The sequence below is a fragment of the Eubalaena glacialis genome, chromosome 1 (assembly GCF_028564815.1).
Source record: "Eubalaena glacialis isolate mEubGla1 chromosome 1, mEubGla1.1.hap2.+ XY, whole genome shotgun sequence".
Taxonomy (NCBI): Eukaryota; Metazoa; Chordata; class Mammalia; order Artiodactyla; family Balaenidae; genus Eubalaena; species Eubalaena glacialis.
In genome coordinates this window covers 6,072,716-6,092,851 of record NC_083716.1, presented here as the reverse complement: position 1 = coordinate 6,092,851, position 20,136 = coordinate 6,072,716, and the positions used below count along the sequence as shown (strand labels likewise).

The window sequence follows — 20,136 nt, the reverse complement described above, 5'->3', positions numbered from 1 at the left end:
GGAGAGGGGATTCAGAGCGCCGCCTAAACGAGCTCCAGAGACGGGCGCGAGCCGCGGCTATCAGCGCGGACCCCAGAGACGGGCATGAGACGCTAAGGCTGCTGCTGCCGCCACCAAGAAGCCTGTGTGCGAGCACAGGTCACTCTCCACACCGCCCCTCCCGGGAGCCGGTGCAGCCCGCCACGGCCAGGCTCCCGTGATCCGGGGACAATTTCCCCGGGAGAATGCACGGCGCGCCTCGGGCTGCTGCAACGTCACGACGCCTCTGCCGCCGCAGGCTCGCCCCGCCTCCTCCGTACCGCTCCCTCCCCCCGCCTGAGTGAGCCAGAGCCCCCGAAGCAGCTGCTCCTTTAACCCCGTCCTGTCTGAGCAAAGAACAGATGCCCTCAGGTGACCTACACGCAGAGGTGGGTCCAAATCCAAAGCTGAACCCCGGGAGCTGTGCGAACAAAGAAGGGAAAGGGATATCTCTCCCAGCAGCCTCAGAAGCAGCGGATTAAATCTCCACAAACAACTTGATGTACCTGCATCTGTGGAATACCTGAATAGATTACGAACCATCCAGAATTGAGGAGGTGGACTTTGGGAGCAATGATATATATATATTTTTCCCTTTTTCTCTTTTTGTGAGTGTGTATGTGTATGTTTCTGTGTGTGATTTTGTCTGTATAGCTTTGCTTTTACCATTTGTCCTAGGGTTCTGTCGGTCATTTTATTTATTTTTTTATTACTTAAAAAAATTTTTTCTTAATAATTATTTTTTATTATTTATTTTAATAACTTTATTTTATTTTACTTTATTTTATTTCATTTTATTTGATCTTCTTTCTTCCTTCCTCTCTTTCTTCCTTCCTCCCTCCCTCCCTCCCTCCCTCCCTCCCTCCCTCCCTCCCTCCCTCCCTCCCTCCCTCCTCTCTCTCTCTCTCTCTCTCTCTCTCTCTCTCTCTCTCTCTCTTTCTTTCTTTCTTTCTTTCTTTCTTTCTTTCTTTCTTTCTTTCCTATTTCTCCCTTTTATTCTGAGGCATGTGGAGGACAGGCTCTTGGTGCTCCAGCCAGGCATCAGGGCTGTGCCTCTGAGGTGGGAGAGCCAACTTCAGGACACTGGTCCACGAGAGACCTCCCAGCTCCATGTAATATCAAACGGTGAAAATCTCCCAGAGATCTCCATCTCAACGCCAAGACCCAGCTCCACTCAACAACCAGCAAGCTACAGTACAGGACACCCTATGCCAAACAACTAACAAGACAGGAACACAACCCCATCCATTAGAACAGAGGCTGCCTAAAATCATAATAAGGTCACAGACACCCCAAAACACACCACCAGACATGGACCTGCCCACCAGAAAGACAAGATCCAGCCTCATCCACTAGAACACAGGCACTAGTCCCCTCCACCAGGAAGCCTACACAACCCACTGAACCAACCTTAGCCACTGGGGGCAGACACCAAAAACAATGGAAACTACGAACCTGCAGCCTGTGAAAAAGAGACCCCAAACACAGTAAGTTAACCAAAATGAGAAGACAGAGAAACACACAGCAGATGAAGGAGCAAAGTAAAAACCCACCAGACCTAACGAATGAAGAAGAAATAGGCAGTCTACCTGAAAAAGAATTCAGAATAATGATAGTAAAGATGATCCAAAATCGTGGAAATCGAATGGAGAAAATACAAGAAACGTTTAACAAGGACCTAGAAGAACTAAAGAGCAAACAAACAGAGATGAACAACACAATAAATGAACGTAAAAATTCTCTAGAAGGAATCAAAAGCAGAATAACTGAGGCAGAAGAACGGATAAGTGACCTGGAAGATAAAATAGTGGAAATAACTACCACAGAGCAGAATAAAGACAAAAGAACGAAAAGAATTGAGGACAGTCTCAGAGACCTCTGGGACAACATTAAATGCACCAACATTCGAATTATAGGGGTCCCAGAAGAAGAGAAAAAGAAAGGGACTGAGAAAATATTTGAAGAGATTATAGTTGAAAACTTCCCTAATATGGGAAAGGAAATAGTTAATCAAGTCCAGGAAGCACAGAGAGTCCCATACTGGATAAATCCAAGGAGAAACACACCAAGACACATATTAATCAAACTATCAAAAATTAAATACAAAGAAAAAATATTAAAAGCAGTAAGGGAAAAACAACAAATAACACACAAGGTAATCCCCATAAGGTTAACAGCTGATCTTTCAGCAGAAACGCTGCAAGCCAGAAGGGAGTGGCACGATATATTTAAAGTGATGAAAGAGAAAAACCTACAACCAAGATTACTCTACCCAGCAAGGATCTCATTCAGATTTGACAGAGAAATTAAAAGCTTTACAGACAAGCAAAAGCTAAGAGAATTCAGCATCACCAAACCAGCTTTACAACAAATGCTAAAGGAACTTCTCTAGGCAGGAAACACAAGAGAAGGAAAAGACCTACAATAACAAACCCAAAACAATTAAGAAAATGGTAATAGGAACATACATATGGATAATTACCTTAAATGTAAATGGATTAATGCTCCAACCAAAAGATGTAGACTGGCAGAATGGATACAAAACAAGACCCGTATATATGCTGTCAACAAGAGACCCACTTCAGACCTAGGGACACATACAGACTGAAAGTGAGGGGATGGAAAAAGATATTCCATGCAAATGGAAATCACAAGAAAGCTGGAGTAGCAATTCTCATATCACACAAAATAGACTTTAAAACAAAGACTATTACAAGAGACAAAGAAGGACACTACATAATGATCAAGGGAGCAATCCAAGAACAAGATATAACAATTGTAAATATTTATGCACCCAACATAGGAGCACCTCAATACATAAGGCAACTGCTAACAGCTCTAAAGAGGAAATCGACAGTAACACAATCATAATAGGGGACATTAACACCCCACTCTCACCAATGGACAGATCATCCAAAATGAAAATAAATAAGGAAACACAAGCTTTAAATGATACATTAAACAAGAAGGACTTAATTCATATTTATAGGACACTCTATCCAAAAACAACAGAATACACATTCTTCTCAAGTGCTCATGGAACATTCTCCAGGATAGATCATATCTTGGGTCGCAAATCAAGCCTGGGTAAACTTAGGAAAATTGAAATTGTATCAAGTATCTTTTCCGACAACAACGCTATGAGACTAGATATCAATTACAGGAAAAAATCTGTAAGAAATACAAACACATGGAGGCTGAACAACACACTACTTAATAACCAAGAGATCACTGAAGAAATCAAAGAGGAAATCAAAAAATACCTAGAAACAAATGACAATGAAAACACTATGACCCAAAACCTATGGGATACAGCAAAAGCAGTTCTAAGAGGGAAGTTTATAGCTATACAAGCCTACCTTAAGAAACAAGAAACATCTCAAATAAACAACCTAACCTTACCCCTAAAGCAATTAGAGAAAGGAGAACAAAAAAACCCCAAAGTTAGCAGAAGGAAAGAAATCATAAAGATCACATCAGAAATAAATGAAAAAGAAATGAAGGAAACAATAGCAAAGATCAATAAAACTAAAAGCTGGTTCTTTGAGAAGATAAACAAAATTGACAAACCATTAGCCAGACTTATCAAGAAAACAAGGGAGAAGACTCAGATCAATAGAATTAGAAATGAAATAGGAGAAGTAAGAACGGACACTGCAGAAATACAAAGGATCATGAGAGATTACTACAAGCAACTCTATGCCAATAAAATGGACAACCTGGAAGAAATGAACAAATTCTGAGAAATGCACAACCTTCTGAGACTGAACCAGGAAGAAATAGAAAATATTAACAAACCAATCACAAGCCCTGAAATTGAAACTGTGATTAAAACTCTTCCAATAAACAAAAGCCCAGGACCAGATGGCTTCACAGGTGAATTCTATCAAACATTTAGAGAAGAGCTAACACCTATCCTTCTCAAACTCTTCCAAAATATAGCAGAGGGAGGAACACTACCAAACACATTCTACAAGGCCACCATCACTCTGATACCAAAACCAGACAATGATGTCACAAAAACAGAAAACTACAGGTCAATATCACTGATGAACATAGATGCAAAAATCCTCAACAAAATACTAGCAAACAGAATCCAACAGCACATTAAAAGGATCATACACTATGATCAAGTGGGGTTTACCCCAGGAATGCAAGGATTCTTCAATACACGCAAATCAATCAACGTGATACACCATATTAACAAATTGAAGGAGAAAAACCATATGATCATCTCAATAGATGCAGAAAAAGCTTTTGACAAAATTCAACACCCATTTATGATAAAAACCCTCCAGAAAGTAGGCATAGAGGGAACTTTCCTCAACATAATAAAGCCGTGTATGACAAACCCACAGCCAACTTCGTCCTCAGTGGTGAAAAACTGAAGTCATTTCCACTAAGATGAGGAACAAGACAAGGTTGCCCACTCTCACCACTATTATTCGACATAGTTTTGGAAGTTGTAGCCACAGCAATCAGAGAAGATAAAGAAATAAAAGGAATCCAAATTGGAAAAGAAGAAGTAAAGCTGTCACTGTTTGCAGATGACATGATACTATACATAGAGAATCCCAAAGATGCTACCAGAAAACTACTAGAGCTAATCAATGAATTTGGCAAAGTAGCAGGATACAAAATTAATGCACAGAAATCTCTTGCATTCCTATACACTAATGATGAAAAATCTGAGAGAGAAATTAAGGAAACACTCCCATTTACCACTGCAACAAAAAGAATAAAATATCTAGGAATAAACCTACCTCAGGAGACAAAAGACCTGTATGCAGAAAATTATAAGACACTGATGAAAGAAATTAAAGATGATACAAATAGATGGAGAGATATACCATGTTCTTGGATTGGAAGAATCAACACTGTGAAAATGACTCTACTACCCAAAACAATCTACAGATTCAATGCAATCCCTATTAAACTATCACTGGCATTTTTCACAGAACTAGAACAAAAAATTTCACAATTTGCATGGAAACACAAAAGACCCTGAATAGCCAAAGCAATCTTGAGAAAGAAAAACGGAGCTGGAGGAATCAGTCTCCCTGACTTCAGACTATACTACAAAGCTACAGTAATCAAGACAGTATGGTCCTGGCACAAAAACAGAAATATAGATCAATGGAACAGGATAGAAAGCCCAGAGATAAACCCATGCACATATGGTCACCTTATCTTTGATAAAGGAGGCAAGAATATACAGTGGAGAAAAGACAGCCTCTTCAATAAGTGGTGCTGGGAAAACTGGACAGCTACATGTAAAAGAATGAAATTAGAATACTCTCTAACACCATACACAAAAATAAACTCCAAATGGATTAAAGACCTAAATGTAAGGCCAGACACCATGAAACTCTTAGAGGAAAACATAGGCAGAACACTCTATGACATAAATCACAGCAAGATCCTTTTGACCCACCTCCTACAGAAATGGAAATAAAAACGAAAATAAACAAATGGGACCTAATGAAACTTAAAAGCTTTTGCACAGCAAAGGAAACCATAAACAGGACGAAAAGACAACCCTCAGAATGGGAGAAAATATTTGCAAATGAAGCAACTGACAAAGGATTAATCTCCAAAACATACAAGCAGCTCATGCAGCTCAATATCAAAAAAAACAAACAACCCAATCCAAAAATGGGCAGAAGACCTAAATAGACATTTCTCCAAAGAAGATATACAGATTGCCAACAAACACATGAAAGAATGCTCAACATCATTAATCATTAGAGAAATGCAAATCAAAACTACAATGAGGTATTATCTCACAGCAGTCAGAATGGCCATCATCAAAAAATGTACAAACAATAAATGCTGGAGAGGGTGTGGAGAAAAGGGAACCCTCTTGCACTGTTGGTGGGAATGTAAATTGATACAGCCACTATGAAGAACAGTATGGAGGTTCCTTAAAGAACTAAAAATAGAACTACCATACGACCCAGCAATCCCACTACTGGGCATATACCCTGAGAAAACCATAATTCAAAAAGAGTCATGTACCAAAATGTTCATTGCAGCTCTGTTTACAATAGCCAGGACATGGAAGCAACCTAAGTGTCCATCATTGGATGAATGGATAAAGAAGATGTGGCACATATATACAATGGAATATTACTCAGCCATAAAAAGGAACGAAACTGAGTGATTTGTAGTGAGGTGGATGGACCTAGAGACTGTCGTACAGAGTGAAGTAAGTCAGAAAGAGAAATACAAATACCGTATGCTAACACATATATATGGAATCTAAAAAAAAAAAAAAAAAAATGGTCAGAAGAACCTAGGGGCAAGACAGGAAGAAAGATGCAGACCTACTAGAGAATGGACTTGAGGATTCGGGGAGGGGAAAGGGTAAGCTGGGACAAAGTGAGAGAGTGGCATGGACATACATACACTACCAAACGTAAAATAGATAGCTAGTGGGAAGCAGCCGCATAGCACAGAGAGATCAGCTCGGTGCTTTGTGAACACCTAGAGGGGTGGTATAGGGAGGGTGAGAGGGAGGGAGATGCAAGAGGGAAGAGATATGGGGACATATGTATATGTATAACTGATTCAGTTTGTTGTAAAGCGGAAACTGACACATCATTGTAAAGCAATTATACTCAAATAAAGATGTTAAAAAAAAAAAAAGAAGAAGAAAGAAATAGCATTCAGTAGGCAACCATTTCAATCTGGAGCAATAATTCTTTGTCCAAAATACAGACCTTTAGTAGTCAAACTCTATGCATAGAGTAAACAGTTTTCTGCATGATGTAAAAATAAAAGGAGCAAAATTTAAACTAAAAAACAAAAAACAAACAAACAAAAACATATCCCAGAGCTCCCTAGGGAGCTTCTGTGGCATTGAGATTTGTCATATGGGTGCTGCTTGGCCTCCAACATAGCACAGAGGGAATCTCCACTGGAGCCTGTCAGATTTTGCAAAGAAAACCAAGAAACTGACCAATAAAATCTTTTAGGCCAGTTGAGACCGAAGAGGTAGCCTTAGAAGGGCTGTGAAAACAACTCTGTGCTTAAATGAATCATCTCCCCAAATAATTTCCCTGCTGTGGAGGTTGGCTTTACATCATCTTCTATCTGCCACATGTTTTTCATAAGGAAGAAAATCATAAAAAAATAAAGAAACTCTTGTTCTCCACTTATGTTAAATCCACTTTATCCCACAATGAAATCCACCAGCACATTGAGAGGAAAGAAGTGACTATTTCCTAACGGTTTTAGATAGAGGTCCTCTTTCTATTTTTCTCAGGTGTACCTGAACACATGTGGCTAGCCTCTGCATCTTTTCAGGCCACGGATCTTTGAGGAATTTACTGCCGTTTTCCTTCAGTGTGACTAAATCTGCTTGCCAATGAAACAGATGCTTTAATTTGCCGTTGTTGTTGCCATGGAAACAGCCCTTGAAGGGACAGGCAATGTCTGGACTCCAATTCAGACCTCTGGTTTTCATGCCAGTGGTGCTGGGGCCAGATTCTGCTTTCCTGTTCTACCCCCTGAGCATCTGCTTCCACACAGGATGCTGGGATGCATTTGATTTTTTTAAAATTTATTTAATTTATTTATTTTTGGCTGCGTTGGGTCCTCGTGGCTGCGCGTGGGCCCTCTCCAGTCACGGCGAGTGGGGGCCACCCTTCCCTGCGGTGCGCGGGCCTCTCACTGCGGTGGCCTCTCTTGCCGTGGAGCACGGGCTCCAGGCGCGCGGGCTTCAGCAGCCGTGGCTCATGGGCTCTAGAGCGCAGGCTCAGTAGTTGTGGTGCACGGGCTCAGCTGCTCGGCGGCATGTGGGATCTTCCCGGACCAGGGCTCGAACCCGCGTCCCCTGCACTGGCAGGCGGACTCCCAACCACTGCGCCACCAGGGAAGCCCAGATGCATTTGATTTTAAAAGGACAAGAAAATCAGAGTCTCAGTGGAGTGGTCTCAGAGTTAGGCTGAAACCTGCACTCCAGCAGCTGCTCAGGGATAGGCTCAGGCACACTTCTGCACCCTCATGGCGTCTGTCACAAATGTGGGTGCTCAACAAGGGGCTGTGGAATGAACTCCCAAGAGTGAGGTGCTAAGTTTGGGGAATACAGTGACTATGAACAGGCAAAGGCAGAGCAATGATTAGCGGTGTTCCCTAAAGAGTATCCTGCCTTTTACCTCGGATCTCGGGGTAAACCAAGAGTTGATGGGGAAAAGTTCTTCTCTAGAAGAATTCCAGCTAACAAATGAAGGAACAATAGAATAAGAACATCACCCCCTTTGCTAGACCGAAAGAGAGAACTGATCTAGGCATTCATTGTTACTGGCCACTGACTCTGGCAGCTAGAGGTTGGTGCGGAGCTTTATAATGGAAGCATTAAAATCATTCCTGAACCCAGAGATCCATCCAGCATCGCAAAAAAGAGACAAGCAGAGGTCACAGAACTCCTGATGTGATGCAAGAAAAGGATGCAGCATCCCTCACGATGTAGTCCTGCCAAAAAACCAGAACCTGAATCTGCTCAAGGCTGTAACTCTAACTACTGGTTAACAGAAAACACAGGGGACAAAGGAATGGGTGAGATGACACCATGGGGATGAAATCAGCAAAATCAAGAATGTGGAAAATTCTACTGGGCAAGCAACTTGGTTTCACTCACAAGGATTACAAGATTTCAATTGCAAGAATTTAAAAAAAAGGAACCAGGAACCTACATATTAAAAAAAGACTTAGATGTAGTAACCAAACCAAACCAAAGTGTTTCAAGCTCTCTGCAGGGTTAGTTTTATTTATTGTCTCATGTGATCAATGAAGAGTCATTATGTCACACAAACAGAAGCATCGTGGTCTTTCTGTTGAGGACATGACAACTAGAAAAAGGCAAGAGACTTGCCATAAATACACCAGCCTGCACAGCACCTGCACACAACCACCCCTGGCCACCCGGCAGGGAAGGGGACAGTGAAATGACAACCACAAAGCCAGCATCAGCTCTCCCCTAGGCCACCAGAGACCATCTGGAAATGGTCAGGACATCCATTTGGGATGCAGTTCTGGAGAGGAACCCCGAGGACACAGCAGGGTTTTCATCAGAAAATCATACACCCACAGCACAAGAAGTGAAAGACGACAAGTGACGTAATTAAACGTGGAGACCCACTTCCACATCAAATGCCCTTTTCAAGTCCTTCTAACTTCACAGAAAGTGCTCAAGGCTGCCACGCTCTCAAATTGGCACCCAGAGGGGCACCGTTTTGAAAAGGTTGATCTTAACTGATTTAGGCTCTTTAAAGTTAAGTCAGGTTGAAGAACAAAAACTCTAAAAATGGTGTTCTGACCTTTTCCAGTGTCTGTATAACTTCAAAGACTGACATGAGGAGGGAAGCTCAAGGGAATTTAGTTCTTATCCAGGGAACAAAATTTAGCCCAATTAGAAAGATCTTAAATGTTCAGGCTGAGAGACTGTAACTGAAATTGGAAGGAGTTTGGTCTAGTTACAAGATCGCTGATGTCCGTGTAGCTGGCGTCAATTCCATGAGTCTACAGTCATGCTTAGAGAATTTTCTCCCATCCTTTCCTGCCTTCATCAAAGTGTAGAGGTGACCCCTCTGGTACTGCCCAATTCCCTACAGTGAGGGATGAAGCTTATTAAGCTGCAGGAATTAGGCAACCTGAAGAAGTGTGTGACTCCCTGTAGGAAAGAACATTCCCACTGGGCATGCGTCAGCCAAGACCCCAAACTGGAAGGAACTGGCCAGCTGGTGTTTCCTGCCAATCCCAGCAATGCCCAACAGACCCTCTTGCCATGATGGAAACGTTCCTAGAGCCAAATGTGATTACAGAGCACTTGAACCATGGCTAGTGTGACCAAGGAACTAAAGTTTTAATCTTTTAAGATTAATTTAAATAGCTTCATGAGGCCAATGGCTCTCTAATTAAACTATGAATACAGCTCCTTGAGGAATACAGAATACAGGCCCTATCACTGGGGATTCTGGTTCAATAGAGAGACGCGGAGCCAGGCATCTGTCTTTGGAATAAGCTCCCCAGGTGGTCGTGATGCTGGTGGTCCCCTCAACTGCCCCAGACTTGAAGGACAGTAAGAGTCTGTGCGTGGTCCTGGTGGAGAGGCAGACCCACTGCACGGAGACAGATCATAAGACGGACACAGAACTGGGCTTGGGAGTGAGCCCAGAGCCCACAGGCTCGCCCCACCTGGCTCCCACCTGGAAAATGCAGGAAGCATTGACACTGCCTGAGGCTGTAATGGTTATTCAGATACTCTCAAGGCCACGGCCAATGTCTCGTGATGTTCCACCCACCGCAGGCTCATGCTCTCCAGCTCAGAGCCCCAGCCACTGCCGCAAACATCCATGGATCCCAAAGAAATGCCATGTCCAGGTCCACGTGAGAAGACTCCACAGGTCATCTCCAGAGTGGATTCTGTGAGGCCCAAATGTCCACCTTCGCCCAAGACTCGGAGGACCATGACCACCACGATCCATATCTTTGTGTCCCTGACCCCTGCTCAAATGGCAAGTTCTTGGTCCTTTCCTAGGGTTCTCTCTTCTGTCAAAGAGCATCACTGTTCTTCCAGCATTTCACGTACAAGAATCATCCCTGACACCTTCCTTTCCATATTACACCATACATTCGACTGCCCATCAATTTCTGTCCATTCTCAACATTCTCAACTATTCCCTTCTATGGGCGTCAGTGCCCTACTTACAGGCCTTGCTTCCGTGAGGCACCATGGTTCTTAGGAGAAAATACAAGGTCTTATCATGGAGCCCAAGGTGCCACATGGACTGCTTTCCACTCTTCTCTCCCCATCTCCCTCTTGCTCACCAGCACACGGACCATCATTTCTGAAACACTTCAACGCTCCTTCCCCTGCTTTTGGGAACTTTCCGTATGCACATCCTTCTCTCTAGAACCCTCTACACTCTGCCCTCCTTTACCTGGCTCACCCCTGTTCATGTAAAGCTTAAATGCTGCTTCACTGCATGGTTCCTTCCTGAACCAGGCTGGGCCTCCTGCTTGTCTTTTTAGCTCTCAGCACCACTGTCATTCAGTATTGTCCTGTGATGACCTGTTTAGTGTTGGGCTCCTTGACTGACCTCCAAGAGGACAAGGACTTTACCTTGTTGATGACTCTATCACCAGTGCCAACTGTAGTGTCTGGTATGAAATAAATGTTTGTGCTAAAAATAGAGCTGCCATATGATCCTGCAATCCCGCTCCTGGGCATATATCCGGACAAAACGATAATTCAAAAAGATACATGCACCCCTATGTTCATAGCAGCACTATTTACAATAGTCAGGACATGGAAACAATCTAAATGTCTATCAACAGATGAATGGATAAAGACGATGTGCTACATATATACAATGGGATACTACTCAGCCATAAAAAAGAATGAAATAATGCCATTTGCAGCAACATGGATGCAACTAGAGATTATCATATAAGTGAAGTAAGTCAGAAAGAGAACAACAAATACCATACGATATCACTTATATGTGGAATCTAAAATATGACACAAATGAACTTATCTACGAAACCGAAACAGATTCACAGACATAGAGAACAAACTTGTGGTTGCCAAGGGGGAGGAGGTTGAGGGAGGGATTTATTGGGAGTTTGAGTTTAGCAGATGCAAACTATTATATAGAGAATGGATAAACAACAAGGCCCTACTGTAGAGCACAGGGAACTATATTCAATATCCTGTGATAAACCATAATGGAAAAGAATATGAAAAAGAATGTACAGATATGTATAACTGAATAACTTTGCTGTACAATAGAGATTAACACCACACTGTAAATCAACTATCCTTGAATAAAATAAATTTAAAAAAAATAAATGTTTGTGGATAAATGACTAAGTAAAAAGAAATGGTCTCATTGACTTATTGTTGATTAACATTAGGAATCATTTGAATTAATAAAGACTGATAAGATTTGTGAATGGCGGAAGGGAAGTTGAGAGATAAAAACATAAGACGAGATAGTAAAGTTTCTATAATACAGTTTTGCCTTCAATAGTTTCGTCAATAATTAGAACCACCAGGCAAATTAAAGCTGGAGGCTCTGACAAGCAGGTGAGGCTTCTTTTGCAAGAGTAGACATGGAAAGAAATAGCACTCTGCATGCAAACAAAGATTTTAAAATTCTAATTCCTGAGGATGTCAAGATTGTGAAATTAAGACCATGACAACAACAGGAACCCCAAGGATTAGCACACGAATCCTTTCCAGCTCTTGTCAGAATTGAGATGTTCGGCCAGCGTCAAGCCTTACGGGTATAGATTAGTCATAACCCGATCTCTATTAATTTAGGACATTTAAAACAGGACACAGTTACAGTGAAGCCAAGGATACAATTGGGTGAAGTAACTAATATCACTGGGCCCACAAGAATATGTCACTGAATCATTCAAACCTGATCATCAGAAAGAACATGAGCTCTAACCTCGTGGCACTGACTGTACACAGACTTTTATTCCATTTTGCAGATGAGGAAACAGAGAAAATATAAGCATCTTGTTGCTGGAAGCAAAGCTGGGTTTCTGAACCTGGCTTCCTGACTCCCGCCCCAGCATTCTTTCCAGAAGCTTTCTCCTTGAATAGGTAGTTTCTCTCACCACCCAGGACAGACCTTTAACCTCCTGCTGACTCACTCCTGGCCTGATCCAGGCCATCCACGACCCATCCTTCACTCTTTGCTAAGTGCTCAGAGAGTGCCCACCACAGGCCAGGCCACAAGGAAGGGGATGGAGGGGGAAGTAAAGACCCTGCCCCCTGACCTTGAGGACATCTCTAGCTGGTGGGAGAGGTGATGAAAGTCCAATAGTGGAGGCGAGCACGGTGGCAGGCAGCTTTCAAACATCGTGCTTGAAACAGCGCAGGGGTCAGGGTTCTGCATGTGGCCTGACCAGGATCACGCACAGCAGAATGGTGGCCTCTCCAGTCCGGGACCCACCTCAGGGACCTGCGCACACTCAGGTAGCAGCCACCTTTCAGCAGCCGCATGGCCTCAGGGGCTCACATTGAATTTTCACGTCTCGTTCGCAAGAACTACTAGTCAATTTCCTCCTGCACTTACGATGTTTATTTTTTTGTTAACCCAAGAATAGGACTTTACATTTATCCCCATTAAATCTCATCTTGTTAGTTTTGGCCCATTGATCCAAACTGCTGAAATCTCCATAATCCAGATTCTGCCATGCACAGCACAGTTATTCCCCGCCAGCTCTGCGTTGCCAAGAAATGTGATCAGCACACCTTTTATGTCTTCATAGTGATGGGCTGACAAAATGGTGGGCCAGGATGAGGTCTCGTACACTGTCCTGCAGCCACTGACAGCAATCTCGGTCCCGCTGTCCAACACGATTTGGTTCAACCTGAACAACGGATTAATATCCTCTAGGTAGTTATTCAGCCAACTGCTAATCTACCCAGTCCTACCTCTGCACCCTGGCTGCATTTCTCTACCCTACATCATGATATTCTGAGATACCGTCCAACAAATGCCTTCTCCAATATTTATGCCCACGTTTGACAAATTTAAAATGCTCCTTTCTGCAACTGTTCTAGAGTGAATATTAATTAGAGTGGCCCCTTAAGAGATGTCTGGAATTATTCCAGACAGAAGAAAAGTCCATGCCAAAGTTCTTCTAGCTCAGAGACGCCCCAAATATAAATCGAGTGGGCCGTGGACTTCCCCCGGCAATTGCCTTCAACCAGTGATGGGCAGTGCTTGAAAACAGGAAGCTCGGTGGGAACGATCTACCACCATCAGTTTTAATTATCCTAAACTGGAAAAACGGATGTCTAAGCTGGCCAGCCTGTCCAATAAAGCATTTTGATCAAAGATGCAGTTGCACAGAGCACCTGTTTAAGGAATGGCCTGGGTGCCCATGGGGATGCAGGAGAGTTACGGAACTTGTAAAGCTGGTCCCCGCAGTTCCACAGGCAGACAGCAGCATCATGAAAAATGCTCCTCCAGGGAAGCTTTGAGTTTCTTTAAACATTCAATTATGGCTCTACAAACAGATTTTAAGTGAACAGCATCTGATCTCTGCACAAATTAGAGATGCTAGAAGGCAAATAAAATAGATTCCCTGAAACAACCATGTAATACAAATTCAGCCCTGTTTCATGAAGAACTGGTTTACACACGAAGAGCTTTGGAGTGGGGTTACTTAGGTGACTCTCTTTTTGCATTTGCTTTATATGATGATTTTTATGATTGAAAGCACTGAAGACACCTTTATATTGGTTATGATTTTAAAGCAGGTTTTTAATTAAAATAGATTTCTGGATATAGTCCATGGGTAGAGATTTTTAGCCCTTGGAAAGTTGCTGGGGGCCTTTCTAACATCCACCATTTTTTTAAAAAAATTTTTATTGGAGTATAGTTGTTATACAATCTTGTTTTAGTTTCAGGTGTACAGCAAAGTAAGTCAGTTATACATATACATATAGCCTCTCTCTTCAAGATTCTCATTTCTTTTTTATGAATAGTAAATACTTCAACATTCTTCATTACAACCATTTTCAAGTTTTTAGAGCAGCTTTTTTCCTTCAAAATAAAAAGTTTTCTTAATTTTAACAGTAATATTTTCTTGTTGTGAAACATTAATAAAGAAAGTAAATGTTGTCCAAATCTTTCTAGCATACATGTACATGAGTATAATTTTAAGATAAAAACTGAATGCCATGTAAACTACTATCCAACATGCCGTTCACACTGGTCATATTATCAATGCTATTTACAATAATAAAAATCTCCATCATCATCTTTAGATGTACTATTGTGTAGTATTATTTCATAGCTGAGTCGTAACTTATTTAATCGATCTCCTATTGACGTATTTTAGGTAAAACTTTCTGCAATGAACATCCCTGAACACAGGGTTGACTCCCCCCATAGGCTCTGAAGCAGGTACCGACCAGGTTACCTTCAGACTGGTCGGGCTCTCTGTTCTGTTGGTTGTTAAATATTTACATTTATCCTGCTTCCTCGTACATTTACCTTTGGGTTCTTATAGCTTCATTTGGATAAATTCTCCAATTGGATCTACTGGGCCAAAGGCTATGCAAATTAAAACTTCTATTTTAATTTTTAATTTTGGATGGGTTGATTACCTTTTGTGCCTGACAAGCAACCAGTAGCATACAAGCATTTCATTCTACCTATAAAGTTGTAGAATTTTTTGGTATTCATCATTTCAAAAGTGAAGTGCTTATGGAACAGACATGTCACCATCTTCAAAAATTTATTATACTGAAGTAATTGGGGGAAATGGATTGGAAATGTATTATTAAAATAGTCATATTACCATGCTCTAATTTTGAAAATGTCATTTTTAACAGAATGAAATTTCCACAATGAGTTTAAGTAGGATAATTAAAATAAAGCTATAAAATGTTATAGGAACACATTAAACCATCTCCATATACTTTTCTAAAACATGCTTTGCCAGTGAAGTTGGGAAAAGAAATAAACCAAGAAGAGATAGTTTTAAGTTTACAACTTTTCTAATTTTGAGATTATTTTGTGAAAGGCCCAGAATTGGAAATGAGCAAATTAAGGTACCTTTTAAAATGATCTTTTATACAAATTAGCCACTGCCTAGTAGTCAGCATTCACTATACTACCCGCCTTAATGGAAGGTAAATCATTTTCAAAGGGAACCATGAATAAGGCTATTAACCCACTTTACAGACTCAGAGAACCAAAGGGGCTCGAAGAAATGCATTTCTATATGGAAAAGGACGTCATTATAAAGCTAAATGAAGAAGTAGGATATCATATTACACACAGACTACAATATCAACTAGGAAGACAAAAGAAGTAAAGCCTTTTCTACAAGGAAAAAAAAATCTATATGAACATTCACCAGAATGCCAACCAACGTTGTGTTTGGTGGTAGGGGTACTTTTCTGGTGGGGGTGGGGACTCCATTTTTTTCCCTACAGTTTTCAATTTTCTGCATTGGACACATATTCCTTTTAGAGTGAAAACAAATAACTTAAGGTTTTTATTAAGTCAATTTCCATTCCTCTACCTGCAGCCCTAATATCACGTAAAGGTCCAGGATCTGTCTCACTCATGCCATTTACCACATTCCTCCAACAGGCTAACAGTAAGAACAGTCGCAATAAAGACACTTCCCAAATCCAGCTGCCAATCCTAAAACCCCATCTAGGAAATGCATCACCACCAGAAGCCTGATTTTCTTTTGCTCTTTCAAGGAATACCAAGTTTCGTCCACTGAGATATTTTCAAAACCACATACAAACAGCAGTGTATAAAAATGTAAATGTCCTATGATATTCTTACATGAAAAAAAAAGAGCATGAAAATATATACTTTGCTAAGAGAGACATATCAAAAGCAATATTCAGGTTTCCGTTCAGCCCCCTGGTTATCCAAGATGTATTCCTGAACCTCTAGTTTAAGATCACCAAGTCACAAGAAAAGCTAAAAACACATTATTTACTGCTCATAAAAGCTTTTAATCCATCTAATGGTGAGGGAGAAACATGCAAGAAATGCAAAGAGGCAGGCTGCAGACCCCGAAGAAGCAGGCCATGCTATTTTACATATACTCATTTAAAATATATATTTAATATATATTCATATGCATTTTAAAATGTACCTATTTTTTAATAATTGCTGTTGGCCATGGTGTCAGATACTGAAGGTGAGACTTGGCCATTCATGATCTCGTTCATCTGATTTGCTCAGGACCCTCAAACCAAAGTAAGTATAAGTAAGTGATCTGACTCGTTTACATAGAGATGCTGAGTCAGATTTTTGTGACTCACTATCTCTGGCAGAACTCATTTCAGTGAAGCTGTCTTATCTACACTGTCATTTCAGCAAAAAATCAGCATTTCACTGATGGGTGAGAAACAGGGACCAGTAATTCTGGAAGACAGAAACTCCAATTTTGAATCAAGCATGACTTGGGAACTTATATGTTTAAATACAGATTGCTTATTAGGAGAGCTCGATTCTTTTCTGGTACTAATCAAATAGAATAGTAAGGGGTCCTTTAGATCTGAGGAACCCATGGGGAGAGCCACAGTATAAAGGATGACAAGAATATGAGTTATTTTTACTTGTGCCTTGAACCAGGCACAGTTTTCTCCTGGGAAGGCATACAAAATATGTAATAACATCCATGTGCTACAGAAAAAAAAATATAATACCATTTTCTGAAAATATATATAATTTTGCAAAAAAAAAAAAAGGGCCAAATTTTTAAGTAAAAAGATAAAATAAATACTTCATACCACTGGAGACAAGGTCTGAAAGATAAAATAAACTCTTGGTATTTCCCAAGGAAAAAAGAGCTTCTACCCATTTGAAGCTGTTTCTCCTTATATAACCCAGGAACTGCCAAAAGTCAACTAATTATGGAACACTGTTATTGGAACAGAACAGAGGATGCTTAAATTCTATCCTTGAAACATCAGGCTCTGAAAAAAAAAGAAACATCAGAACTATGAGAAAAACCTGCTGAGCTAGAAAGTTCTCTTTTAGAGCGATAAAATTCTTTATTTTTCCATTGGATCATTTTTTGAAGTTAATTCCAGCCTCACATCCAAATTTGGATTATGAATCCACACATTTAGTTCTGTGTCTCTAAATGCCAACATCAATTACACAGCAATCTCCAGTCCCCATGTTGTAACTTTCTCCTATTGTGTCATAAACAGGAATTAACTCGACTTACTTGTTTCTTTCCAGATTTACAATCAGTTCTTTGCTTTCCAATTGTATTCGAAAATTCAACACTCCTGGATGATTCTGAAAGATAAATAAGAGAAGTCAGTTGAAGATCATTTCCCTTCGATGTGCCAGTATCTGAATATGCTCTGTAGGCATAGTCAATAGAGGGAGAGAAAAATACATTTTCTTCCCGGGACCATTCTGAGATCCTGAGTAGAGGAGATCAAAACAAGCAGGACGAGAGTCTGGAAAACGCATCACCCTCCCAGATGGTACTGACACACCTGCATTCCTGGCCTCTGCACTCCTTTCCTCGGGCCATGTACCCTTGGGATCCTTCTTGACTCAACTTCCATCTCCCATAATCGACTCCTTCCTTGGTTTCCCTGTTTCTAGAGAAGGCACTTTCATTTCCCCAACTGCTCATGTCAGAAATTCGAAGTCCTTCTCCCTCAACAACTCCACCTGATCCATGAAGAGGTCCTATTGAGTCACCCTCCAAAACACAGCTCCTGTTGTCCGGGTCTGACATCTCTCCACCTTGCTCTAGATAAAGCCACAGTCATCTCTCACGGGGATGCTGCAAAACCCTTCTACCCCGGTCCCTCCACATCTACCTGTACTTTCCTCCCATTCATCCCCCAATGGCAATGGGAGGATATTTTTAAAAACTCAACCTCATCCACCTACCCCTGGTCATGACAAGCCTGCACTGATGTCCCATTGCACTGATGATAATATGCCAACTCTTTTAAAAAAAATATTTATTGAAGTATAGTTGATGTACAATATTATATAAGTTACAGGTGTACAGTATAGTGATTCACAATTTTTAAAGGTTATACCCCATTTGTAGTTATTATAAAATATTGGCTATGTTCCCCATGTTGTACAATATATCCTCATAGCTTATTTTATACCTAATAGTTTGTACCTCTTAATTCCTCTTCCCCTATGTTGCCCCTCCCCACCTCCCTCTCCCCACTGGTAACCACTAGTTTGTTCTCTGTATCTGTGAGTCTGCTCTCTTTTTTGTTATATTCACTATTTTGTTGTATTTTTTAGATTCCACATATAAGTGATATCATACAGTATTTGTCTTTCTCTGTCTGACTTATTTCACTTGGCATTATGCCCTTCAAATCCATCCCTGTTGCTGCAAATAACAAAATTTTCATTCTTTTTTATGGCTGAGCAGTATTGCACTGTGTACACACACACACACACGTACATATGTGCGTGTGTATATATGTGTATATATATACATATATATATATAGACACACATATATACATATCTCACACCTTCTTTCGCCATTCGTCTATTGATGGACACTTAGGTTGCTTCCATATCTTGGTTTTGTAAATAATGCTGCTATGCTATGCTATGAACACTGGGGTGCATCTCTCTTTTTGAATTCATGTTTTTGTTTTTTCTGGATATATAAAAAGGAATGGAATTGCTGGATCATAGGGTAGTTCTATTTTTAGAGTTTTTTGAGAAAACTCCATACTGTTCTCCCCAGTGAATATGCCAACTCTTCAATGTGGGCTATAGCTCCTGTATGGCCTGACCTTCATGTCCCTCCACACCCACCTGCGTTGCTCTCCTCCTCGCTCACCCGGCTCTAAGCCACACTGACCTCACCCACTCCTCAAACACAGCAAGCTCCTTCGCAGCTCTGAGTCTTCGCACAGGCTGTTCCCTCTGCCTGGAATGCTTTCTCCCAACTCTGCTACTCGGTATCAGCTTAAATGTCAATGATCCAAAGAAGCCTTACCTCACTCCCCAGTCTAATGACATCCACCTCTCCCCAGGTAGTCTTTCACCCAGTCTCCTGCCCTTTTCCTCCTTGTAAGGAGGAACTCCCTTCCTGCTCATTAAAATTCAGTATGTTGACTTGTGGGTCCACTTGTTTATTATACCCACGAAGGTGCCAGACAAATAATAGAAGCTCAATTAATATTTGGTGAAGGAGAGAATCAATCAATGAATAGGGCAAACAGCTCTACCAACCTCTTCTCCCTCTTGCTAGGCAGACGCCATCTTCCTCCTCTCCTCTGGGCCCCAGGAAACCCTAGTCTGTGTGTGCCCAGCTGTCAGTGGGGGGCAGGAACCTATATTCTTTGTTCTGCCCCAGAAATCCCAAAAAGTTTCTTGCCCTGCCCTGGGAATGCAGCCATGTGGCAGTGTCCCTAAACCCACACCCCTACCCCAGGTTCTCTCCCACTTAAAACGGGGTGGTCGAACACGCCACACTCTCTCTTGCTGAGCCCAAATCAATGATTCAGAGTCCTTACCCAAGTCAAAATTGATGTGCCATCCTAAAGTTATTCTACGAAGCTCTCCGTTTGCTTCCCCTTTCCCTGGGCACCCTCAGTGA

General features: G+C 41.3%; 1 protein-coding gene across 1 annotated transcript in view; it reads right to left on the bottom strand.

Moving 5' to 3' along the window:
* Positions 1–20,136, bottom strand: part of ADAM12 (ADAM metallopeptidase domain 12) — a 390,595-nt gene that overhangs the window by 252,011 nt on the left and 118,448 nt on the right. The window contains exon 3 of the mRNA XM_061183918.1: positions 17,758–17,831. Coding sequence (XP_061039901.1) covers positions 17,758–17,831 — 74 coding nt within the window. The remainder of the gene's footprint in view (positions 1–17,757; positions 17,832–20,136) is intronic.